Source organism: Nerophis ophidion, linkage group LG24 (assembly GCF_033978795.1).
Source record: "Nerophis ophidion isolate RoL-2023_Sa linkage group LG24, RoL_Noph_v1.0, whole genome shotgun sequence".
In the NCBI taxonomy this organism is placed as follows: domain Eukaryota; kingdom Metazoa; phylum Chordata; class Actinopteri; order Syngnathiformes; family Syngnathidae; genus Nerophis; species Nerophis ophidion.
The window spans coordinates 15,375,603-15,400,655 of NC_084634.1; the positions used below are offsets into that span (position 1 = coordinate 15,375,603).

The window sequence follows — 25,053 nt, forward strand, 5'->3', positions numbered from 1 at the left end:
GGAAAAGTACTGCTGAGAAACAGATATTTTTTTGGTGGCCCTCTAGGGGACGCAGGTAGCCCAACAATGGGTAAGAAACACTCTTTTAGATGACGAAGCAAGTATTTTGTCTGCGTTGTTCTCTAAATGATGGCGAGGCTTACGTTTTTCACGGGCAAATGCCCGTAAAGTTGGGTCACTATTTATTTTATGAATATTATATGCATTTAAAGGCCTACTGAAACCCACGACTACCCACCACGCAGTCTGATAGTTTATATATCAATGATGAAAAATTAACATTGCAACACATGCCAATACGGCCTTTATAGATTACTAAATTACAATTTTAAATTTCCCGGGAGTTTCGTCCTGGAAACGTCGTTGAATGATGACGTGTACGCAAGACGTCACAGGTTTTTAGGAAGTATGAGCGCTGCACACACACACAGCTAAATGTCGTCTGCTTAAACAGCATAATTACACAGTATTTTGGAGATCTGTGTTGCTGAATCTTTTGCAATGTGTTCAATTAATATTGGAGGAGTCACAGTAGAAAGATGGAGTTGGGAAGCTTTAGCCTTTAGCCACACAAACACACGGTGATTCCTTGTTTAAAATTCCTGGAGGTGAAACATTACTATGGATCAGAGCGTGGTCAAGCGAACATGAATCAAGACGAAATGTCAACCAGCAGGTTTCGGTGAGAAAATTGTGGTTAAAAAGTCGCTTCCTACCGGAGAAAAGCTGAGCTTGTTTTGTCCATGCAGCTGCCGTCCAATTCCCTGAGACACTGCGCGTCAACACACCCGTGGAGACACCCTTTGGACTATCATGTACTTTTAAACTCACTAAAACACTAGCAACAAAATAGAAAGATAAGGGATATTCCAGAATTATCCTATTAAATGTGTCTAAAAACATCGGAATCCGTCCCAATCGCGTTTTTTTTTTTTTTTTTTACTATTTATTTTATTTTTTTTCTAGTCCGTCGCTATCAATATCCTCAAACACAAATCTTTCATCCTCGCTCAAATTAATGGGGAAATTGTCGTTTTCTCGGTCGGAATAGAACTTTTTGTTGAAGGCTCCCATTAAAAACAATGTGAATATGTGAGGAGCCCCCACATTTGCGACGTCATCGTCTGCGACTTCCGGTAGAGGCAGGGCTTTTGTCTTAGCACCGAAAGTTGCGAACTTTATCGTGGATGTTCTCTACTAAATCCTTTCAGCAAAAATATGGCAATATCGCGAAATGATCAAATATGACACATAGAATGGACCTGCTATTCCCGTTTAAATAAGAAAATCTCATTTCAGTAGGCCTTTAAAGTCTTTATAAGCCCTCCACATTGTTTCACACACACTTATAAGCACTTCATATTCTCTTAAAACAATTCCAATGCTCTAAAACCTACGTCATTTTAACATGAAAGCAAATAGCAACTCAAATCTTGAAGTACTACTTTAAAATCGATAATTCACTAAGTGAATCATGAAAAAGCAAGGAAACACTAAGACCAATCATTAAAAAAAAGCTAACGGTAAAAAAATGCTGCTCACTTTGTTGTTGACGTTTATCCCCCGTCAAAATCAGGTCCGCTTAAATACTTGTTCTCGTACTTAACGGTTTAATCACAAATTAAAATTGAAATTTTGTGTTACTAAAAAAAAAATCGATTTTCATTGAATCTAAACTGTTGTTTATACCAATTCTGAATCGATTGCATCCATCCATCTATTTTTTACCGCTTGTCCCTTTTGGGCTCTGGAATAGTCGCCACCTCATCGCAGATAAGAAAACATTCACACTCACATTCACACACTAGGACCAATTAAGTGTTGCCAATCAACCTATCCCCATGTGCATGTCTTTGGAGGTGGGAGGAATCGGATTATAAAGAACTGTTTGTTTTTTTCAATTAATAACTTTTTCAGGCCATCTTCTCGCTTACGATGTTAGAAACTCAACAGCCAAAATACATTTTTTTAAGCTTAAACCTGCTTTGAAAATGTTTTATCACTTTTTACCAATTAATATTTTGCGATTTCAAATCAAATCGTCACCCAAAGAATCAGAATCGAATCGTGAGTTGTTTCACATCCCTACTGCTCATTTCATAGAGAGGCAGCTTGCGCGCTAAACACGAGCGTCAATTCTAACATGAATATTATTTCAGTAACAACATTTTTTCATTTTTGGATTAGTCGTTTAAAAAAAAAAAACACTTTTAAAACTTTACAATTTAAAATGGAATCAAATAAACATATTCAAACACTAATAATAATATGGTTCTTAAGAAGTTAGAACAATATTCAATGTTTATTTTGCTAACTAAAGTATATTGTGTTTCTTATTTTATTACATTTAAAAAAAATTAATTTGGTTAAGATTTTAGTGTGTTTATAAGTGCTTTTTAAACACAATAACCGTGAAATAAAATTTGTGTATCGTTAGTTTCGGAGTCAGGAGACTAGGACAAATGTCAGATTTTCCTTAAAAATACACTCAGACAGGAATTTAGGTCGAATTAAGATAATTTTCACATATTGGAGCGATTATTTCTCATATGACGACAAGTTTTAAAAAGACAAAAGCAAAAACAAATGTTCTACTAAGAATTAGGAGTAGCACATGGACAACAAAAAACTCTGGCAGAGTACTATCGTAACAACAAAAGTAACAAAGGTAAGTTAAGCAACACTTAAAACAACTGATTAATCGTGATTAATTCAAATTCAAAAGACCCATTAATCTGATTAAAATAAGAATTGTTTGACAGAACAAAACGATTGTCCTTAGCAGTTTTTGTAATCGTCTCTTGTCCCAAATGCTGATTCAAATCTTACCACTGTATGCATTTATCTTTTTTTGGCTAAGCTAGGTAGAATCAGGCCAAATCAGTACTATGCAGCAACTGAGGTAGGAATAGGTAACGTTCACATTTGAACCGATGCAGTACCGATTCCCAGGTACCGATACTGAACAGTACCATTTTTTGATACTTTATGCGTGTTCATAACTAGTGTTTCTGATAACAAAACTTAATTTTCTATTGAAAACTTAACAAATGAGCCGATTATAACAACTGCTGTCCGGTTGTTATATCTTGTTTTATTATCACATTTCTGAGTAGGACAATAAGGTGCAATTATAGTTGCAAGTCCATGACGTTAGATGGCAGTAGTGCATAGTTCATGGTGTGTTGGCTCGTCAGTACAGTTTTTGCTAAATCTAGTCTTGTGTTGCGCCCTAAAAAGTGTTAATGCTGTAGGTATTGTACTTTTTACGCACCAGCTGTTTGATTGTAACATGTGTCTTAGTTGTAGCTTTCATTAACAAATTAGGAGGTTTAGAAGTCGCCATGTAAAATTGCTCATGCTAATCAGTAGCAAGTCAACAGCAAAGCCTATGTATATTACCATCAAGCTAGGGCATTTTTGGAAAAGTGGAGCCCTTCCTAACCAATGTCGTAGCATTTTTGGGAGACACTTTCTTTGTTGGTGTTGATCACCAAGTGCATATGACGTAGGTGCAGCGGGAATCGGTTCGGTCCCCGTCCCGAATCACAGGCGACTCAACTCTGTCGTTCATGTAACCGGCCGTGTTGTCTTGGCTGTGTTTGCGCTCTGTTTGCTTTGAGCTACATCAACAAAACATTTGCTGCTGTCGTCAAAAGGCCCTCAAATAAGTGCAAGCGACCCTCGGTGTTAAGGTAAACACTTTAATCCCGGGTAAGCTCTTGTGCAAGCATTTTGCTGGCAAACATCGCCTACCTAGGTTTTTGTGCTCTGCGATTATCAGGACGCAAATTATTCTCCGTATCGCTCCGCATGCAGTTGCTTTTTTTTTTTTTGAAATAAAAGTAAAAAGCAGACTGTCCGAGGTCTAGCTCCTTTATCAGTAGTTAAGAAGTCCTCCTGAAAGGTAGAATTCCTCATCACCTTCAGACATAAGCCATCCCTTCGTACACCGTCAGGCTCCCGAAGAGGCATTAAGTAAGCAAGTAAGTCGTCTTCTGCGTGCGTGATTGACGGACGAGCTCAGCAGTTTGGAAATGTGTCGAGCAGCACTTCTCTTCTCTTCCCCGCGTCTATCCTGCAGTTGCTGAGGCTTCCAAACGGGCGACGACGGAGTGGAAGGGATTTCCACGCGCGTGCACGACCAAGGTTAATGTGATTTTGCCAGTGGAAATTGTGAAAGACTCAGTCATTTGGCGGCTGAAAATCCTATTGTGGAGGTCCGCATTGTGTTCAAAGACATTCCTTCAGGGAGCACACGTCGCGAGATGGTGAGCAGGCATCTTTAAAACTGAGAGTGCATTGCGTTGAAGATTGGTCAAAGAGGGAATAAGCTCTAACATTGGGATCCATCCTTTCTTTTAAAATTCACATGAATGTAAAAACTAGCATCGGAGTCCCTATTCATAGTTTTTGGTCAAACGACATCTCATCAGTGTTTGCATAATTACTATTAGTTACTTGGCCCAAAATAATTGAAGTACTTTTCAATAATTACTAGGAGAAGTAATTATTGCATTACTTTAAAAGAAACATATATGCAGATGAGATGTTTCATGAGAGCAGAGTGCGTGTATTTGCCTTTAAAAGGCGGTGCCTAAGTGACGTCAGCTCCCAGACGGAACCGCAATAGCCCAGCTGTTTTTCTTAGCGCAGACTCTCAGGCAATGTCACACTGCAGGGTCAGATGTGCAGTTGGGATTTTTTTTTTGGCAAATCCTATCTTTTCAGCGACCGTTCCCATTGCAAAAAAAAGAAATACGATTTCTAATGTGAAGGCAGTCTGACCCGCATATGAACATGACGCCATGGCATCGAACGCAGTGCAGTTTACAGAAATAAACATAGCTTCAACTGTAGTTGGTCTCAGTACTGGCACATTTGTTGCAGTTTCAAGGATTTTGTGTGATCAAAGTCAACATTTTCTGAAACCAAAATATTGCGCATAGAACAAAAGTGTCCAAAACGTTCGACTTCGGGGCCGCATTGGGCTAAGCAAATTTGGTTGAGGGCCGAAAGCTGACTGCATGTAAAGTGTGTGTATATATATATATATATATATACACACACACATATGTAGAGAGAGCCTATACATGTAATGTATATATATATATATACATTATATATATATATACAGTAATGTATATATATAGATTACATTGTATACATATAAAATACATATAAAATATGTATATATATATATATATATATATATACATATTTTATTCTTTAAAGTTTTGTAATCAATGAAAAATATCAAGCAGCTAAAATGCGCCAAACATGGATAAGTGTGTGCAGATTGTGTGCAGACATTTTGTGTTGGTTGGATGTTTGCACCATGACGAGGGAAGGTTGTTTGCATTGGGTCATATCAATAAATGCTGTGCATTCAGAGCACAACATAAGGTCATTGACCAACAAAAACTCACATTGTCCACTAGACAGCGACAAAATGGCAGCATCAAAAATGTTACATTTTTAAAATGATTGCAAACTCCCATGATTCCTTATCAAACTCATGACGTCTCGCGGGCCAAATCAAAAACATTGGCGGGCCGCAGTTTGGACACCCCTGTTATAGAAGATTAAGCAGGAAGAGGACGAGCATTTTGGCTCTTTTATGGGATATTTTGCTTCAATGTCTGCTTGAAGAGCGTGTCTGTGGGCGAGCAGTCGGAGGAACATTCACCTGAGCTCCTAAAACATTTTATTTTCACCCATTTTCTGCTCCGTCGTCAACTTTTTATTTTGCAACCTTCTATTTTGGCGAACAATTATGACGTTTATCGCTTTTTAGTGACGTTTTGGTTGAGTGAATAGCACAGGAGCGTTCAAAAAGTAGGACGCATTGCGAACATATACAGTATATCCGATTTATATCCACGTACAAAAGACGCCTAGGTCAGATAAGAAAAAAACGACTTGCACTGTGCACACGCACATGAAAAAATCCAAAACAAAAAAATCGAAAAAGACCTGCAGAGTGAACAAGGCCTCAGTGTCGCAGTTTGCGTCTGTTGAATCTTTTTTACTGGAACTTAGTGCGAGGTAATAAAAGTTTGAACGCGCTTCATGGCTGTAGTGTTCACTAACGTTGCATTGGTTGGATTGCAAGCTTGTTACTTCAATAATTGTTTTGTTGTTCATTACTTCCTCGTAGTAGTAGTGTATACAGATGAAACTAAAAATAATAGAATACCGTGTAAAAGCCCCTTATATGATCAATTCAACCTACTATGAACTCATTGCATACAAAGTGAAATATATTATATATATTTTCTTAATTTTTTTCAATTTGATGATCATGGTTTTTTACAGTTTCTGAAATAATTTCAACTCAAGCCTTTATTGTATTGGAACATAAATGAATGTTTAAAATGGACAATTACTATAAATATTACTAGTTATAATTAAAACAGTTTTACTGCCGTCTACTTTTATGTGTGTGAAACGAGTGAAACATTAAAGGCCTAATGAAACCCACTACTAACCACCATGCAGTCTGATAGTTTATATATCAATGATGAAACATTAACATTGCAACACATGCCAATACGGCCGGTCTAGTTTACTAAATTACAATTTTAATGTGATTCCTTGTTTGAAATTCCTGAAGGCGAAACTTTCCCATGAATCAGAGCGCGGTCAAGCAAACATGGATCCCTACCAAATGTCAACCAGCAGCTTTCGGTGAGAAAATTGTGGTTAAAAAGTCAGTTCTAACCGGAGAAAAGCTGAGCTTGTGCCGTCCATAGCTGCCGTCGACTCCCCTGAGACACTGCGCGTCAAGACACCCGTGGGGACCCTTCCGACTATCAGGTACTATTTAACTCACTAAAACACTAGCAACACAATACAAAGATAAGGAATTTCCCAGAATTATCCTAGTAAATGTGTCTAAAACATCAGAATCCGTCCCAATGCAATCGGGTTTTTTTTATTTTTTACTTTTGTTTTTTTCTAGTCCGTCGCTATCAATATCCTCAAACACGAATCTTTCATCCTCGCTCAAATTAATGGGGAAATTGTCGTTTTCTCGGTCCAAATAGCTCTTTTTGTTGGAGGCTCCCATTAAAAACAATGTGAATATGTGAGGAGCCATCACACGGGTGACGTCATCGTCTGCGACTTCTGGTAGAGACAGGGCATTTCTCTTAGGACCGAAAGTTGCGAACTTTATCGTGGATGTTCTCTACTAAATCCTTTCAGCAAAAATATGGCAATTTTGCGAAATGATCAAGTATGACGCATAGAATGGACCTGCTATCCCCGTTTAAATAAGAAAATCTAATTTCAGTAGGCCTTTAATACAGTTTTTGCTTTCCAATCCTGCGCTTTTTAAGGGGTTAATGGTATAAGCAACAGTTTGCTAAGAACCCCATAAAATCACAACAAGTCAATTTTATTGAAAAACACAAAAGCCTCAAGACTTTGCAACTTTTGCCGCAACTTTCTAAAAAAAAGCTGCCACGAATTCAGGCGTTTCAGGTCGTTGCAATCGCAGAAAAAACCTGCAAACTCCTGGACAGACTGATATTTGGTTCTGATCATGAAAAATAATAATCAGTATGGTATACCGTGAAAACAAGTGATAGTTCTTGGAAAAAAATAATTTATCTATCTATATATATATATATATATATATATATATATATATATATATATATATATATATATATATATATATATATATATATATATATATACACACACACACACATAAATACATACACATATATATATATATATATAGACCGCCACAAACAGATGCAGTGGTTCGCTATTGCCATCACTCATAAAAAACATTACAAAACACCATTACGCAGCTGGTCTGCCAGAGAATAAGAAGACGGAGCAGAAGGCATCATTCGTAGTGTCAACTCAGGGCCTTTGTCACTAGATTAAGCGAGTAATCAAATAGTCTTCTTCAAAAGAATCTATCATTTTCGTGGTGGGATTTGAGAGACTGAAATGAAAGCGCGTATCGCTCTTCTGCGGCTGAGGGCCCTTCCCCTTTTAACTGGAGCATCATTAAAAGCACTCACTTGCCTTTTTTTTTTTTTCTTCATGCCAATTATGCAAATGTGGCTAATAACTATAGTAAGATTATTGGATTATTGTGGGGTTTCGATGAAATTGGTGCAAAACAGCCTTAACTCAGTCGATGATGGCAGGAGCACAATGATGGAAGCATGACACCTGAAGGAATCAATAAAGTACTATCTCTGAAGTAATCAATAAAGTTCTATCTATCTATCAAAACATGATTTAAGGGAGGAAAAAACAGACTAATTATACCTTCAAGTCATGTTTTTCTAACAATTTCCTTTTTTAATAAATCCCAGGTGTTATATACAGTAGGTAAGATTGCATTTTTACCTCACTCCTGTGGGAATCCTGCGTTTGACTGAAGCCAAGTCATGTTTTCCTCAAAATTTCCTTTTCAGATAAATCACAGATGTTATATACAGTATAGGTAACGCTGCATTTTTGCCTCATTCCTGTGAGAATCCTGCATTTGATTGAAGCAAAGTCATGTTTTTCGAACAATTTCCTTTTCTAATAAATCATGTGCTGTATACAGGAGATAGTTGTATTTTTACCTCATTTCTGTAACAATCTTGCGTTTGACTAAAGCCAAGTCATGTTTTTTGAAAAATTCCCTTTTCTAATAAATCAGGTGTTATATGCAGTAGGTAAGATTGCATTTTTGCCTCATTCCTGTGAGAATCCTGCGTTTGACTGAAACCAAATCTTGTTTGCCTAACAATTTCCTTTTTCTAATAAATCACAGGCGTTATACACTCTAGGTAAGGTTCCATTTTTGCCTCATTCCTGTGAGAATCCTGCGTTTGACTGAAGCTAAGTCAGATTTTTCTAACAATTACTTTATCTAAATAAATCACAGGTGTTATATACAGGAGATACAGTTGTATTTTTACCTCATTCCTGTAAGAATGATGCGTTTGACTGAAGCCAAGTCATGTTTTTCGAACAATTCCCTTTTCTAATAAATCAGAGGGGTTATATGCCAGAGGTACGGTTGCATAATTGCCTCATTCCTGTGAGAATCCTGCGTGTGACTGAAGCATTAAGGAGCGGGACTATCGAGGGCTAGCTGCAGCGTGCTCAAACAACCACTAGGCAGCCTCTGTGAGGAGATAATAATCTATCATCTCTTTCGGACTTATCAGGTCGGTGGTGGATTCTTCAGTCGCACATTAATAAGTGAGGGATTAGCCAAAAACTAACCCACTGTATTTACTGCACATTTTAAGGCGGAATCTTCCATTTTATTTGCCGTCAAGTTGTCGTTTAGATTGGGATCGGAGGATGGCCAAAGTCTCTATTTGCTCTCCTGTGGAACCCACACGGGATAAAAGGGCACACACTTTTGTATAACAGACAACATCACACAGCAAACACTGTAGACATGACGCACAAACACAATATTGAAGGACACAACACGCTCAAGCATCAACGCGAGACATCTCAAGGGGGAGTGGCTTAAGAAAACAGACGCCTTGCACAAGCCGGCTGGAGGGGCTTGGGGGGGGGGGGGGGGTCAGGTGACATTTAAGCAGCAGAGAAAAATGGAGGCCAAACATATCCATGCAGAAGCAGGTCAGGGAGAAGTGGCGGGTTGTGTTAGTTTCTAGGGGGCGCATGCCACAAATGCCTTCTACTTGGAGCAACAGATAGAATAGAAAAACAGATATACTTTGTGGCAATAAAAGTATTTTTTATGCCATCTGCAGTCAAACAGTATATGCAAAAGAGGCGGGGCCAAAAGGAGATGGATGGAAGTGGGAGGGGCCTAACGCTCGAGGGGGGTTGGGGTGTCATTCTTTCACACACACAACTTTCTTGAGACAGAATGGAATCGCCTGCACAAGGCCAAAATAAACAAATACATGATGATGGCGAGAAAAGATTTTGTTGCCTTTCCCTACGTTTAAGGAAAAGTGAAATCATAAATCAACACAAACTTGACGATGAGGAGGAGAACTTTGAATTTTCTAACCACCAAAAGTTCATGCGGCACAAGATGAGGCAAAAAACGGGAGGAGTGGCGGCTCTGTCCTTGCTTGGAGGATGGACGACGGATGATGGGGACGACAAAAAAACAGAAACACAACCAAACAGTCGCGTCCCGTATACACAAGACCAGCCGGGCCCCCCAAATCAAATCCAAACAATAACGTGTGCGACTCGGCAGCTGGGCCTCGGTCGAACACGGGAGATGTTCACACCACGGGAGGAGGAGGACCAAAGCAACGCAAAAGAACTCAAACATGTCATGCGGCTGCTCGGACTGGAAGTGGGTCGAGGGATGAGGTTATGAATTTCTGTGTCAACATGGTGGGAGGTACTGTGTGTATTGTAGGAGTACATACTATATGTTGCCACTATGCACCGGGTCATGAAAAAAAATTGTTTTGCACTTTTGAGAGAACTTGGGTTTTCAGGTTTAAAGGAGGGCTGCGACCACTCATCGCTTAAATCGACTGGAAAATAGCTCCGGTTTATAGTTTAGTTACTTCCGTTAATCTTTTAATGAGTAATAAAAATGAATAAAATACCCAAACCTTTAAATACATTGACATAGTTTTTTGCACGGTTGTAATTCTCAAACTGTTTTCACCACGTACCACCTCAGGAAACACCAGGCTCTCCAAGTACCACCGTAATGACCCACGTTAAAATACAGTAGCGTAGTCGGCCTAAGTATTCTTTAAAAACGAGGCAGAGGTTTTATATTTATGATGTTTTGGCCATTGTAACATGACACACAGGTTGAACAATAACGCTGTGTTGGAATGTAGGAAAATAAAACACTGTACTTTAAACGAGTGATTCTTGGGCGTACCACTAGATGGAGCCCGCAACCACAGTTTGAGAATCACCGCAACAGAGCACATGAGAACGCTGGTGTGTGGGTGCTGTTAAATCATACAACAAAAAATTAAAATATATATATATATATATATATATATATATATATATATACACACACATATATAAATACATATTTATCCAAACACATACTCATATATATACATACACACACATGGATATATACATATATACATGTTTATGTATACATATACAGGTATATATACATATGCACATTTTACATATATATATATATATATATATATATATATATATATATATACATACACACAATCAAATAAATATATATTTTGATATATATATATATATGTACATGTCTTTATTCATGATAAATAATATACATATATATATATAACAATGAACAGTGGAAATTATTTTAAAATGATTATTTTAATTAATGCACATATGTTGAAAGTGCAATTTCAATGTTGTGTATTAGAGAAAAAAATGAAGGTTTTATATTGTGTATTTCAACTATTTTCCATAAAATATGGATTTAAGTCAGTGTTTTATCCGATTACTCAAGTAAACAAAAACATCATCGAAAAACTACTTGATTAGTAAAATAATCAATAGCTGCAGCACCAATTATATATGATGAAGCTATTTTAAGTGGAACAGATAAAATTATGATTTTATAGTAAATCATGACAACATTTTTATTACTAAATGCCAAAACGTATTATTGAGGTTAAAATGGAGTTTTAAATCATTTTGCATTAATGCTGCAACTCATGATTATTTTTATAGTAGACTAGTTATTGACAATCTTAATGATCAGTCGACTAATCGGATTACAAAGCACACACATATTTAGTACCTCTAATTTAGCCAGCTTGCGATATTTTCATTTTTGTGTTTAGGATGAAATATTTCCACATTTCTTACCCATGATGTGTTTGCCTCTGGCCAAAGCTATTTTTTGTCCTCCTATTGCTGCTAACTCGCTTGTTTACATCCGGAAAAACACAAGCAATAACCAACAGATACATTGTATTAGCATTTTTGATATAGACGGTATCAGTTTATCAGTACCGGTACCAATTTTTGGTAGTTTTGTGTGTGTCTCTGCTGTCTAGTATTTTGTTGCGCCCTAAAAAGTGTAAATACTGTAGGTATTGTACTTACTACGCACCAGCTGTTTGATTGCTAACGTGCATCTTAGTTGCAGTTTTCATTACCGAATGTTGAAGTGTTGAAATCGCCATGTAAAATCGCTAATGCTAATCAGTAGCATGTCAACAGCAAAGCCAATGTATATTAGCATTAGGCTAGCGCATTTTTGGAATAGTGAAGCTTTACTTTACGTTGGATTGTTTTCGAGCAAGTTTGCTGGCATTAGATAAGGCAACATTACCTGGAGGTACATTGGCTGAGTCCGCTCTCAGTGCTGCTGGAGTGATCGCGAAATGCAGCGTAGGCAAACGGGCGTGACATCACGCACAACCCAGGTAACGAAACATGTCACAGTTGGGTGTTACGTGAATCAGGTAGAACTGATGAAATTCCGTCTGCATCAAAAAAGTACCGGATTAGGTACCCATCTCAAATCGGTACTGTATCATACTTTGTATGCTGATACTGCAAAGTTTACTTCTTATTCTTTATGAGTCGTCTCGAAATTAAAGTTGCTTTGAGCTGTTTTTGCTAAACAGCAGGTAAGGGATTCATACTGCCTAATTTTTGGGTGGATCTCTCGTGAGAGGAAGAGGGGAAGAGTGGTGGGTTACAAATTTTGCAATAAAGTTTGCTGAAAAAGACAGAAAGCGCCACTCTACAAAGAAACTGACACTATGGTCAAAATTGGAATCCAAGATATTCAACACTTTACAGCCATTTGGCAGCTTAAGTGGATAGCGAACCCAAATTTGTCACGTTTCAAGTGTCAAGTAGACTGCAAAGAATGGGGCCATATTAATGCCTTTCCTACTATAGATCATTATGAAAATGTTAAAAACTTAAAAAAAACTAGAATGACTACCATTACTTTAGAACAATATGACTCAATTAAAAGTAAAAAATAGTCATCAAAATAATTACCGTATTTCCTTGAATTGCCGTAGGGCATATAGTATGCGCCTGCCTTGAATTACTGCCGGGTCAAACTCGCTTCGCAAAATAATTAGCGCATGCTTAGTATTACCGTCTCGTCAAACTTGTGACGTCACGAGTGACACTTCCCCTGTCCTCATTTTCAAAATGAAGGAGGCTGATTTCAATACCGGTAATTTGAATTCGCATAAAGGGAAGAAGATTAAGAGCTATTCAGTAGGATTTAAGGACCAAGCTTACATCACACAGATTTTTTTACTGCATGCCTTTGGTAAGTGCCGGAGTGAGAAGAGGTTTTAAAAAAATTAGCGCATGATTACTTTAACCGCATGCCTTTGGTAAGCGCATGAGTGAGAAGAGGTTTTAAATTAATTAGCCCCCCGGCGGCAATTCAAGGAAATACGGTACTTGAGTAAGAGTAATAAATATTCTGTGAAAAATCTACTCAACTATTGAGTAATTTGAGAGAATTTTTCTGATTTGTTTACCAGATAGTTTTTAATGGTTTCACACACACCAAGAACAATTGTAGTGGGTGTGTGTAAAATTAAAATTAATTACTGCATTTAGAAGTAGAATTCTTGTAAGCTGAAATGTAACAATTTCTACTGACACAATGACAGCACATATGTTTTTTTTACTAGTTTAAAAGTAATCATTGAAGATTTGTGCTGCCTTGTCTGACGCCACATCACTTTTTTAACCAGCAGTACGTTTCCATGCTCCAAATTAGTCTGATTTGTCAAATAGTTCTGTTTCTTCTATTTTCACAGCTCCATGTGAAGTTCTAGTTTCCATGCGCCGATCTCTAATGCGACTGATGGCCATACGCAGTGTGCCTCTCGTACACTAGGGGGCGAATTTGGTCATTTTAGCGTGTTTAGCTATGTTAGAAAGTAGTAGAAGAAGATAATGCTACGTGCTAATAAGCTAGCGAGAATAACTTCCAAGCTCCAGATTTAACAGAGAGGTACAACTTTCCACTGCTATTTCATGTAGTTATCAATTTTTTAATGTGTTTAAATGACACTTGTGGTTATTAGGATCACCAGGTACATACAAAAATATCGCTTTTGTAGTCAACTGTTTTAGGAGGTGCCTGCTTACCAGTTGTCTCAAACAGTGATTAAAATGTCTTCTTTGGGAACTTTCTGACACTTGTTAAAGAAGTAGGTTTCTATTTCATCAAATACTTTAAACATACTGACCTAATTCAGCTTCCCGTGGTTGTACGTTGTGCTTGTTCGTTAGGCGAAATGGACGTCACCTGTGCTTACGTCGGATTGGTCAAACAGAGTCACGTGACTGTGCCTGCCTGAAAAAGGCTCGCTGATAAATCACCACGCCTTAATCAATAGATTAAAAATACTTGTGGTATAAATAAAAGGTAGAGATTGGAATGGAACTCAATATAATGGAGTAAAGGTAGTGTTTTTTTTTCCTTCTCGAAAATACGTAGGTAAAAATAAAAAGTATGTTGCATTAAAACTACCATGGAACAAACTTGATAGTGGAACAAAGTAATGTAAATCTCTTTCTGTATTTAATGTAAAAATCAGGATGATGTAAAGATGACTGAGGACAGTAATTTCTTAATTATTGTTTTTATGCAGGGATCCCCATATATATATATATATATATATATATATATATATATATATATATACATATATATATATATATATATATACATATATGAATACCCACACACATATATATATACATACATACATATATATATATATATATATGTATATATATATATATATTTATATACACACATATATATAAATATATATATATACATACATATATAAATGTATACGTATGTATATGCATATACATACATACACATACATATATGTATACATATACAGTATGTATGTATATATGTATACATATATATACATACGGTAAATAATGTATATACATACATATACACATACATATATATATACATACACATATATGTACACATATATATACATATACATATATTTATACATATACATATATACATATACATACATATAATATACATATATACATACATGTTTATACACATATATATATACATATATTTATATATATATATATATATATATATATATATATATATAATATATCCTGCGAAACAGGCTAGTAGGGACCTAACGTGTATGTTTTTATATGTGTATATATATATATATATATATATATATATACATACACATATATGAATACCCACACACATTTCTTTATTCTGCCCCAGCCAAGTTTTTTTTAACCCAATGTGGCCCCCGAGTCAAAAATTTGGGGACCCCTGGTTCAATTGTTGTAAAATAAAAATAGGGCTTTGTTGTCATCAACAATGAAAGTTAATTGTAGTATTTGTGAAAATAGGAGGCACATATTACACATTTTACCTTCTTTCTGCTCCTTTTCATTCATATTTAACTTAAATTTTATGTTGATTAATTTTTATTGTATTCGTTTGTTTGATTTTTTTTTTTTAATGAATGAAATAAATCAATAAACTGAACTCTGACAAGTACAATTTATCCAAAAAGTTACTTAAGTAAATGTAACGGACCAACTTCTGGTGATTATAACATACTTGACCTACATAATTGATTTAACAGTGTTTTATTCCACTGGATTGCATTGTGTTTATACATTATACATTTTAAAATTGCGAAATGGTAGACATTTTGTCCGTCAACAACACAGCCCATTGAAACCCAAGTTTCTCAAAAAGCAAACAATTTTCAGCTCTGCCTTGTCTCTGTGAAGGAGTCACAAAGACACGCATTAATGTGTGCATAACTGTGTGTTTGTGTGCGTTCAGGGAGGAGGGGAGAGAGACAATGCGCACAGAAATTCGAGGATATCTGTTCTCTATCAGAATGTTTCAGGTAAGGCAAGCCTCCAACAGAAGGGAACAGAGGTACAAACAAGAGAAGGAGGACGAGGAGGAGGTGTTGCAGTTAGTCTGCCACATATCACCAAGTCTATGCTGAAAAGCATCTTTGTTCCCAAAAACAATGTCAAAATGTATCCTGGGTCAAAGGAGAACACGATCACAGCAAGAGGAACTCGGGTGGAGGACAGATACATTTTGAAGCATCAGTGCGGGCGACATGTGGGCTTGATACTAATTTCAGACTTTATTAGAAAGCTGCCTCTCCGCCCAATGCTGAGAGACCGAAATTAGTATCAACACGTCTTCATGTCAGCGACCAGTGGCCCCATGGCTAAGTGTAACTTCGGTTCCAAGGTAAATTCTGGAAAAAAGGGAAACTCCTTCTGCAACTGACAACTAAGTTGAGCCCGCACACAAAATAATCTCACAAGAATTTAGTAGGAAATGATAGGTTTTATATTAAAAGTGTCACCGATAAAGTAATAACGCTAAAAACATGCTGCATTGTGTTATGCGTGTACTTAGTGGGCGGCAATAATAAAAAGGCTATCAAAGGTAACAAGGCGAGCGTGTGATCTAGTTAGCGAGGTCGCCATTGAAGGGAAAAGACAATAAAAAAGATGATGGCCATAGAACCGTCGAGTCGCATAATTGACATCTATAAAGTTGTACAGTTCACGCAAAGTCTGTTATCATAATAACAACAAGATCTGAGTTTGTGTAGCCGAGTTAAGGTTTCGCGTTTTGTGGCGAAACACCGAAGCCAAGTTTGGCGCCATGCCACGCCCAAATGTAATGGCCCAGTTTAAAAGTGTTCATAATTTATCATCGCCTTAATGTGTAGTGTCTGTCATCCTAACCGCGACTCATTTGTTCCCTACGACCATTTTGTTAAAGTGCAACCCTTTTTTTTCTCCGCTGAAAATTGGCCAAATACCATCAGAGCCAAGTTTGGCGCCGTGCCACGCCCACATTTTATGGCGTTGGCAAAAAGTTTTCGTCAATTTTCATCGCCTATATGTGTAGTATGTGTTGTTTCGAACGCGACTCATTTGGTCAAAGTCCCTAGGAAGAGTTTATTAAAGTGCAATCCCTTTTTTTTCGTCTCAAATTGGCCAAAAACCATCATAGTCAAGTTTGGCGCCATGCCACGCCCACATCTTACACTGTATGCTAATAGTGTTCATTATTTATCATCGCCTACATGTGTAGTATATGTCATGTTGACCACGACTCATTTGCTCCCTACGACCGTTTTGTTACAGTGCAACCCCTTTTTTTTGCCCGTTGAAAATTGGCCAAAAACCATCGGATTGAAGTTTGCCGCCAAGCCACGCCCACATCTTATGGCGTTGGCAAAAAGTGTTGAACATTTATCATCTCCTACATGTGTAGTATGTGTTGTTTTGACCGCGACTTATTTGGTCAAACTCCCTAGGAGAAGTTCGTTAACGTACGACAACTTTTTTGCGCTTAAAATTGGCCCAAAACCATCAGAGCCAAGTTTGGCGCCAAGCCACGCCCACACCTTATGGCGCTGGCAATAAGTGTTGATCATTTATCTCCGCCTACATGTGTAGTATGTGTTGTTTTGACGCGACTTATTTGGTCAAACTCCCTAGGAGGAGTTCATTAAAAGTACAACAACTTTTTTTCGCTTAAAATTGGCCTAAAACCTTTAAAGCCAAGTTTGGCACCATGCCACGCCCACATTTTATGGCGTTGGCAAAAAGTGTCCATCATTTATCATCGCCTACATGTGTAGTATGTGTTGTCTTGACCGCGACTTATTTGGTCAAACTCCCTAGGAGGAGTTCGTTAAAAGTACGACAACTTTTTTTCTCTTAAAATTGGCCAAAAACCATCAGAGCCAAGTTTGGCGCTATGCCACGCCCACATTTTATGGCGTTGGCATAAAGTGTTGATCATTTATCATCGCCTAAATGTGTAGTATATGTCATTTTGACCGCGAATCATTTGCTCCCTGCGACCGTTTTGTTACAGTGCAACCCCTTTTTTTGCCCGTTGAAAATTGGCCAAAAACCATCGGATTCAAGTTTGCCGCCAAGCCACGCCCACATCTTATGGCGTTGGCAAAAACTGTTGATCATTTATCTCCGCCTACATGTGTAATATGTGTTGTTTTGACCGCGACTCATTTGGTCAAACTCCCTAGGAGGAGTTCGTTAAAAGTATGACAACTTTTTTTCGCTTAAAATTGGCCTAAAACCACCAAAGCCAAGTTTGGCGCCATGCCACGCCCACATTTTATGGCGTTGGCAAAAAGTATTCGTCATTTATTATCGCCCACATGTGTAGTATGTGTTGTTTTGACCGCGACTTATTTGGTCAAATGCCCTAGGAGGAGTTCGTTAAAAGTATGACAACTTTTTTTTGCTTAAAATTGGCCTAAAACCATCAAAGGCAAATTTGGCGCCATGCCACGCCCACATCTTACGCCGTACGCTAATAGTGTTCGTCATTTATCATCGCATAAATGTGTAGCATGTTTCATTTTGACCGCGACTCATTTGGTCAAAGTCCCGAGGAGGAGTTTGTTTAAGTACAACCACTTTTTTTCGACAGAAACCAAGATGACTGACTTCCTGTTCGTTTTCAGGTACATGTTTTTTTTATGACTTTTACGTGCTTCCCGTCATTATGGACGTCTCTAGCGTTTTTCTGGTGCTAAGTGAAACTGGTGGGAGGGGCTAATTTTTGTTTACTTTTAAAAGGCGGCGCTAGAGAGCTGATTTTGAAATTTCATTTCCGGGACCCCCAAAATTTTCGCCAGACCTAACGTGCTTGCAAAATTTGATACGTTTTCATGCATGTTAAGGGCCTTTAATAAAGATAGCAATAAGAAAAAAACATTGCAAGTTCAATAGGGCCCTTGCGGTGCTGGCCCCTAATTAGGGGTGTCCTGACCTGAGTTTGATATTGGTCTGAAACCCGCAAGAAAACATCTGGAATTTAGTAGAAGTCATTTACAAACGGTAAACATGCTAGGCTGTAGGCAACTAGGAGCTAGCAGCTGCACAACAGCTATGCACATAATAGCACACCAGCTAACAGGTGTTAATAAACCACATAATTATAGTTGCATACTGCTTACACATACAAAGCCTCCAAAGTTTTACAAGTGTCCAGTAACGAACATGTCCGCATCATTCGACTTATTGTCTCGTGAGCTTAACTTCATGAATTACTTTGACCAGGAGTTGTGACCAAAAGCAAATTACTACCCCACTTCAGCTTAAAGACAGCCTAAAGTTATTGTTTTTGATACCTACTATTGTTTTCTTTATCAAATATTTCTAACAAGCCACACAACAAACAATATAATTATAATCAAATGAGTTGTGCTGATATTGAATCAACATTGATATCGGCCAATACCCAAGGCTCCAATATTGGTATCGTACAGGAAGGGACACCCCTAATCTGTATTTTACAAATTTTAACGTTGATGAATTTGTATTTTTATGCTGTGGACGGTTTGATGCTGGAACAGATTATTTGGTCTGATCAGACGTGTTGAATAGCGCGTGTAAAGATGTGACGTCGGGAGGTCTGCATTTGTTTATGCCTCATTCCAGTGAAAATCCTGCGTGGGGGGGGTTAGTTAATCTATCCAGGACTAGCTGCAGTGTTCTCAAACAACCACAGTCTGTGAACAGATAATACTGTATCATCTCTTTCTCTTTTGGACTTGTCGAAATAAGCACAGTTTTTCAGTCACGCGGAATGAGGCAAAAACATTACAGACCCACAAATGTTGTATTATTTGTGTGTGTATATATATATATATATATATATATATATATATATATATATAAATATATATATATATATGTCTTGATTGGATTATCCAGAGAATAGTGCTCGATACCGTGGTAGAGCGCAATATGTATGTGTGGGAAAGATCACAAGACTACTTCATTTCTACAGAACTATTTCATGAGGGGTTCCCTCAATCATCAGGAGATAAGGGAACTCCTCATGAAACAGTTCTGTAGAGATGAAGTAGTCTAGTGATTTTTCCCACACATACATATATATATATATATATATATATATATATATATATTTTTTTTTTTTTTTTTGTTTTGTTTTGTTTTTGTTTTATTTTGTGTTGTTTTTGTTTTGTTTGTTTTTTTTACATTTTTCCTACGCTTTGAACCCTGCGGCTTATAAAACGTGCGGCTAATTTATAGATTTTTCTTCGCTGATGGCCATAATGCAAATAGTTTTTATTAAACACTTGCAAAGGCGCTTATTGTTTGTGCTACGGCGTCATCTTTCGGACGAGTTAACACACCTCATGTGCGGCTGTTTAAAGCTTAGAACCAGGAGTGCCGTTCCGTCCTCTGGCCGTCCATAGCGTTCCTACTCGGATGGATTCTTCATTCACCACTCCATATAACTAAAACAATTCCTACTTACGAAACCATCTCATGTTTGATGTCTGTAAGAGTGTTTTCATGCATATTTGTACGTGCTATCGTAATGTATTAAATTTAGCGTCGAGCGGTTCTACTTAATGACAGCAATTTATACAGGAATTATTTTAGTTTTTCTGCAAAATCCTACTAAATTCTCGTGGGCTCCAGCGGGGGGCTTTCGTTTCTCTCCGATCTTTTCTAAGTTACACTTGAAGCTCCGATGGGACATGATGCTAGGAGGAGAAGCTCCCCGGAAGCAAATCAAAGAAGGAGGGCAAAGAGGGCGGGGGGGCGACTAGACTCGAGCAAGCACAACCTGACACACTCATCCCACCTGTATGTCCCGAGTCGCACTCCTCCAGGTCCTCATCATCGCTGGAGCACTCGGCCGATGAAACGATGTCGTCTGTCGTCTGCGCACAAAGAAGGCAGACATGAAACATGAGGGCTGTGACTCTTCGGGTACCACACCATTTGATTCAATTCCATTCTTGGAGGTAACGATTCTATTCAGAATCAATTCCTGATTTCAAAATTTTTTCATAACATTAGGTGTCAGTTCTATGATTAACTTCATTCTTCCATAAAATAGATAAACAGCTGTGATGAATGTCTATATTTTTTTAATTAAAAAAACGGTTTTGTTTAAAAAAATTCTACCCAAACATTTAATCAAGTCAAATACAAATAAGAAAACAGATATGATCATCTACATCAATATTAGGATTGGATTTAGTGTCTGGCCAGTAGGGGTGTCAAAAAATATTTCGAACTATTCTTAATAAGTAAAGAAAAAAAAAACCTGGACTATTAGCTATTTTTTCCCTACACTGCAGCTTATAAAACGGTGCGGCTATTGTATGGATTTTCTTTTCCGCTGTTGGTCATAATGCAAATAGCTTTTTTACAAAACACATGATGCCGGAATGGTGCCGTTCAGTCTTCAAGTCGTCCATAGTGGTTCTACTCATTTAGATTCCTCATTCATCTTTCCAAGCAAGGTTTGTAAGTTTTAAAATATACCTAAAACCATTCATATTTACTAAACCGACCCATGTGTGAATTTTTTATCCCCCCCCGTAAAAAAATTAATCTGTCATGTCCAGCCACTTTATTAAAAGTTTGGGTAAAATTTTATTAAACTACACTGTTGTCTTCTAAGTAATGTAGAAATTGATCAGACCTATTTATTTATTTTATGGAGGAATGTAGTTAATCTTAGAACTGGCACACAAAGTTTTTTAAAAAAAGTATCTATAATTGATTTTGAATCGAATTGTTACCCCTAAGAATCTAATTGAATTGAGTGGTGTCCAAAGATTCACAGCCCTATACTGCTATACTGTACAGGACAGAATTTTTTTTTTTTTTTGAATGAATCGCAATTTTTATTTGTCACTATTCTCTATAGATTGAAAAATAATAATAATAAAAAATTAAATAAAAAAAAATATATATAAGTATATATATATATATATATATATATATATATTTATATATATGTATATACATATATTTATATGTATATACATATATATATATATATATATATATATATATATATATATATATATATATATACATACATACCTTGTTTCCATATGAGTTGGGCAATTGTGTTAGATGTAAATATAAACAGAATACAATAATTTTCAAATCATTTTCAACCCATATTCAGTTGAATATGCTACAAAGACAACATATTTGATGTTCAAACTGATAAACATTTTTTTTGTGCGAATAATCATTAACTTTAGAATTTGATGGCAGCAACACATGACAAACAAGTTGGGAAAGGTGGCAATAAATACTGATAAAGTTGAGGAATGCTAATCAAACACTTATTTGGAACATCCCACAGGTGTGCAGGCTAATTGGGAACAGGTGGGTGCCATGATTGGATATAAAAGCAGCTTCCATGAAAATCTCGGTAAGTCACAAACAAGGATGGGGTGAGGGTCACCAATTTGTAAGCAAATTGTCAAAAGTTTTAGAACAACATTTCTCAACGAGCTATTGCAAGGAATTTAGGGATTTTACCATCTACGGTCCATAAAATCATCAAACGGTTCAGAGAATCTGGAGAAATCACTGCACGTAAGCAATGATATTAAGGACATTTGATCCCTCAGGCAGTACTGCATCAAAAACTGACATCAGTGTAAAGGATATCACCATATGGGCTCAGTAACACTTCATAAAACCAGTCAGTTACTACAGTTGGTCGCTACATCTGTAAGTGCAAGTTAAAACTCTACTTTGCAAAGCGAAAGCCATTCCAACAAACCACTACACAGCAATACCATAACAATGCAATCCAATTCCAAAACCAAACCTGACCCAGCAACATTTAGAACTGCAATAAACAGGGCAATTGAGGAGACACAAACACGACACAGAACAAACCAAAAGTAGAGAAACAAAAATGAATATTATCAACAACAGTATCAATATTAGTTATAATTTCAGCATAGCAGTGATTAAAAATCCCTCATTTACATTATCATTAGACATTAAAATAATAAAAAAGAACAATAGTGTAACAGTGGCTTACACTTGCATCGCATCTCATAAGCTTGACAACACACTGTGTCCAATGTTTTCACAAAGATAAACTAAATCATATTTTTGGTTCGTTTAATAGTTAAAATAAATTTACATTATTGCAATCAGTTGATAGAACATTGTCCTTTATAATTATAAAAGCTTTTTAAAAAAAATCTACTACTCTGCTAGCATGTCAGCAGACTGGGGTAGATCCTGCTGAAATCCTATGTATTGAATGAATACAGAATCGTTTTGAATCGGGAATTGCGTTGAAACAAAAAAAAACGATATATTATCGAATCGCGACCCCAAGAATCGATATTGAATTGAATCGTGGGACACCCAAAGATCTAATATACATATATACATATATACATATATATATATATATATATATATATATATATACATATATATATATATATATATATATATATATATATATATATATGGGTTGGGCAAGTTAATGCGTTAATTACGAGTTAACTCATCAATCTATTAACGCCGAAAATTATTTTAACGCGCATTTGTGTATGTTGTTTACATGCTTTTATTTTGTTAACGCCTTTTCTTAATAAGACGGTGACGCCCGGACGGGCTTCGGCGTCGAGGGGCTCTTGGTAAAGATGGAACATTTGGCAAAAATACCGGACAATTCTGCAAATTTCATGGCTGGTTTACAGCGTGGTCACTCCGGGATCACTTACGACCGCCAGACAATTCTGAATGTGGATGGATCGGGCCGTTTTGGACTGAATGACGCGTGCTTGCTAGACCTGCTAGCTAGCATTTTAATATTTTGCAGGCTACATCCAGCGGCCTGTAAAGCAGCGGAGTATATGTGTTGTCTGTCTATTTATGAATAATGCAGACGAGGAGTGTTGGCTGAGTTCTTAACGTTTACTTTCAGAGCGTGCATATCACAACATACAAGATGCCGTCATGGCGTCACACAACCTATACCGGGCTACCGCGCATGCTCGAAACTCCTGTTGCATGCTGGGTAGGGTAGTTCTTTAATTCCCTGGCTCATAACATCACAATATAGTACCATGTATATGCGTTCAGTTTATCAAAGCACAAAGCAAACAATCGGAAAATTCCCATCATATCAATTCCTAGATATGGTCGTATTTATTTTAAGTGCACTACGCATAATAAACACAACATTTTTAATATTGCTACTACGGATAATTTGATCAAAAATTCCCTAAAACAGCCCACTACCTATAATATAGTTTTTTTAAACATAAGATCCCTGATAATAAAAAAAGTTTCTGCTGTTACCTCAGAAATTGCATGTTTGGATGTTATGATTGTGGCTCAGAGATTTGTATGTAGATTATATTTATTTTCCATAACAAACAGGATAACTTAAATACCCTGGCAGTGGCAATAAGTTTGTATTTACATTTTTTGAGTTGATTTTCGTAAAATATGCTATTTAACTGCTACTGTTTAACAAGTACTGATTCAAATTGTGTTTGCACAACAAATGTTTTGGCGCTTTTGTTCATGTGGGAGAATATTCCAATAAAGGTGCACTACACACTACTTTTGAATTCATTATTGGGCTTTGCGTATACAATGCAGTTAATCGCGATTAATCGGAGAAATAGTGCGATTAACTTCGATTAAATTTTTTAATCGTTGCCCAGCCCTTATATATATATATATATATATATATATATATATATATATATATATATATATATATATATATATATATATATATATATAAATAATGGACAGAAAAAAAAATCAGATTTATTTTAATCGATTAAGAATTGTTACAAATAATCACAAGTCATTCGAAAATGGATTTTTTTACAGTCCAAGTATCCATCATTCATATCTCTGCGCTCGCAGGCCTTTCCGCCTGCCCTTTTTGACGTTTACATATTACTGGGCGCTCCATCATATTTCACAGTGTTTATCGTTCTTCACTTTATGGGCTTTTCCAGCAGGCTGGATAATTGTTTTCCTTCAACCCCCACCGATCATTATTTACCTCCTTCGCTCCGTACGATCAATAACCCCGGCAGATCACCGCCATTCTGTTTAAGACCTCCTTCCATCCGTTCTTTCGGGGGCAGACCAATACGACACGAGGAGGGGGTGCGGAGTATTTCAAGCCGCGCCGGGCGGCCACTGTTTATTGGAAGGAATCAGTGGGGCAATAAAACAGGT

The 25,053-nt window shown here is 36.9% G+C and overlaps 1 protein-coding gene across 14 annotated transcripts in view; it reads right to left on the bottom strand.

The window, feature by feature from the left end:
- Positions 1-25,053, bottom strand: part of nrxn3b (neurexin 3b) — a 799,837-nt gene that overhangs the window by 15,656 nt on the left and 759,128 nt on the right. For all 14 annotated transcript variants that reach the window (XM_061886827.1, XM_061886825.1, XM_061886819.1 and 11 more), the window contains one exon: positions 20,651-20,729. In XM_061886827.1, the coding sequence (XP_061742811.1) occupies positions 20,651-20,729 (79 nt within the window). The remainder of the gene's footprint in view (positions 1-20,650; positions 20,730-25,053) is intronic.